General features: G+C 37.4%; 1 protein-coding gene across 1 annotated transcript in view; it reads left to right on the top strand.

The window, feature by feature from the left end:
- Nucleotides 1-723: 723 nt before the first annotated feature.
- Nucleotides 724-2829, top strand: part of LOC138008921 (adenosine receptor A3-like) — a 3022-nt gene continuing 916 nt past the window's right edge. Inside the window, exons 1-2 of the mRNA XM_068856228.1 lie at nucleotides 724-1127; nucleotides 1525-2829. The exon at nucleotides 1525-2829 is cut by the window's right edge and continues 916 nt beyond it. Coding sequence (XP_068712329.1) covers nucleotides 1549-2604 — 1056 coding nt within the window. The 5' untranslated portion in view covers nucleotides 724-1127; nucleotides 1525-1548 and the 3' untranslated portion in view covers nucleotides 2605-2829. The remainder of the gene's footprint in view (nucleotides 1128-1524) is intronic.

Below are 2829 nucleotides of genomic sequence, written 5' to 3'. Positions count from 1 at the left end.
CGTTTCTCTTTCAAAAAATGCCCGTAAAAATTAAATAATAAATAATAACTCAGATGGAACTTTAAGCTAAAAAGTGTCCTTAAATTTGCATAAAGCTTTACAGCTTTTGCTGTACATGACTATCATCAAGTGCATGATCCAATGTAATTCTAATTTGAATTAATTAATAATCCCGATTAATCAATAATCCCGCTCAATTATCTGATTTGTCACATACGGGGCAAGATTACTGAATGCTGATTGGCTGAGACGGAGGGCATTTTTCCTTAATCACGACAGCACTTTTGGTAATCAGGAGGGCATGATTATATGATCCTGATTCCAGATTAAACTATTTTTTTTAAGACACATTTTAACCCTATTTCTGTTGACAGCAACGACTTATTGAATTGAACTTTAACCGAATGGGAACGGGCTGATTGTCATTTGTCGCGGCACTGAACGGGCTTCCCTCAATAATTTGCCCTTTATGTGATAAACATGTAATCGCAATGTGCTCTCGTGTAATTAATATTAAGGATTAAATTTCATTAGTATTTTTAAAGTTATCCAAATTGCCCTCGCCGCTTTGAAAATACGCGTGAAATTATTCCTTAATTGCCCTCGGGCCCATGTGATTACATAAACAAACAAAACGAAGGAAGTTGGTTCCTGACAAAATGGATTATGCATGTATCTACGTGATCCAAATTGAATCTAACAGCAGGTTTTACCACCCGTTTTCATACATTATCACTCATTATTATGTGGACGGGAGTATTTCACCTGGAACTAAAACACTCGTAGATTCAGTACGACCACTACACCCGGGAAACGAGTGGTGTATTTTTCGTATGTAATACGATTGCTCAAATTGAGCAAGGGCATCACGATTCTCGCTTTTTTAATCTTTGATGAATGAATTTATTCCGGCGTCGTTTGGAATAATGGCCGCCGCAAGGTGAGGAAGATGTAAATGCATTTTCCGAACAACAAAAGAACGAGAACATCGAAAAGAAAACGCTGTATGAGCTGAATATTATCGTGGAATTTCTCGAACGTTGGCGACAAGGCAAAGGAAATAGAGGATGTAACTCCTGTGCAAACTACAAGCAATCATCAAAATAAAGTCGTGCTTGCTGTGAAAGGTACACTTCTATCTCATGATTAAAATAATCCAATTTTTATTAAGTTTATTTAAAACTAGTTCACATGTAGTTTGGTTCATATAATCCGCCAATATTTATGGTCTATATAATAAAAAGAAAATTACACGTTACCTCGAAGATATGAATTCTATTTTCTCTTGGAAAGAACAATATCTGTTCTTCCCACTCGAACATAAAATTCTAATCTTCTCGCCACCGTATAATATCCTCTATTTACAATCTATTATTGCCGCAGCGGTTATTTTACCCTTAGACAATGATAGAGTATGCTTGCTGACAGTAGTGATCTCGTAGTTTGCATTTACTGCCCGTGTGCATTTTTCGCTTTTCATGAACGGTTAAACAACAACCATATGGTCCTTTTTCATGTTTCTAGCTTTCTGAGCAAAAACCAGAAAAGATGAAGAACCAGTCAGCGGGGAATTTTACTGGCCAAATGGCTCTCAAATTTCTGAATGATCCGTCCAAATCAGAGGGCATTGTATGGTGCTGTATCTTGGCCTTAGAAACTGTCTTAATTGCTGTAGGAAACTTGCTTGTGGTTGTGCTATTTGCACTGTACAAGAAACTGAGAAAGAAGAGCTTGTTTATTGTCATCAACTTGGCGTTTGCTGATCTTCTTGGTGGTCTACAAGTGCCTTGGGATATTTACCTGTATTTGGGGCCTCAGGTCAACTTATGGGCACCACCTTCGAATGACGGTCTATACATTTTTCAAAATATCTTCTTTTACGGCTTTCTTCTGGCCTCGATTATATTCGCAGCCTTGATTTCTGGGGAGAGACTTCACGCAATTCGATATCCACTAAGGCATCGAAATATTGCAGTACGAGAATACTGCGTTGTCCTTTTTATTTCATGGGCGCTAGCTTTGGTTATATCCACGGTATTCACTGTATTGCTCTTTATAAGTTCGATTAAATTGGCTTTTAATTTTCTTATGTCTTTTTTTCTAATGGCATTATTGATTGTCTGCTGCTGTAATATTAGTATTTGGAGATCTTTCAAACGCCGTAATATTCACTTTCCGCAAGTTGAACAGAAAAAAAGCCAACGCTTGACCAAAACTCTGATAATGGTTTCCCTAATGACTGCGTGTTCGTGGTTTCCGTTGATTATTTTCACGTATTGTGTCCCCAATGAAGAAGCTATTGATTTTACCATAGTCACATCAACAGTTTTCCACGCCTTCTGGATGGTTTACTCTTTGAGCGTTGCTAACTCTTTTTTAAATCCTATCATTTATGCTTTGAGAATCCCAGCGTTTAGACAGGTGCTGAGTTTATCTTGTTTAAGAAGGCTAAAAACAGCAAAGATACAACAGGACCAAGGAAGACAGGATGCTAAAGGTGCGGCTTTGATCTTCACAGATCGACTTCCTAAACTGGAATTGGAAGCAATTTGTCAGGATCTACTTCCAGCTCATAACGAGGAATGTTACGAAACAAAATTGTAAAAACTTGGACTTGGATCATTTCATAGTCATATAGATTTAGACAAGCCTAAGAGCAGGGCTCCCATTTCTCATACAGAGAGCAATACCATTTCTAAAGATATGCCTTCTGCATCAAGTACAAATCATCATTAGTTTAATACAGTGCCGAGAGATTCACCTCTGAGCTGACTGAAATAAACGAACAAGCCTTGCAAAAATAACCAACATTTAATTTTAATAAACAAC

This window comes from Montipora foliosa, chromosome 6, assembly GCF_036669935.1.
Source record: "Montipora foliosa isolate CH-2021 chromosome 6, ASM3666993v2, whole genome shotgun sequence".
Taxonomy (NCBI): Eukaryota; Metazoa; Cnidaria; class Anthozoa; order Scleractinia; family Acroporidae; genus Montipora; species Montipora foliosa.
The sequence above is the reverse complement of the archived record's forward strand: the minus strand, read 5'-3'. Positions and strand labels throughout refer to the sequence as shown.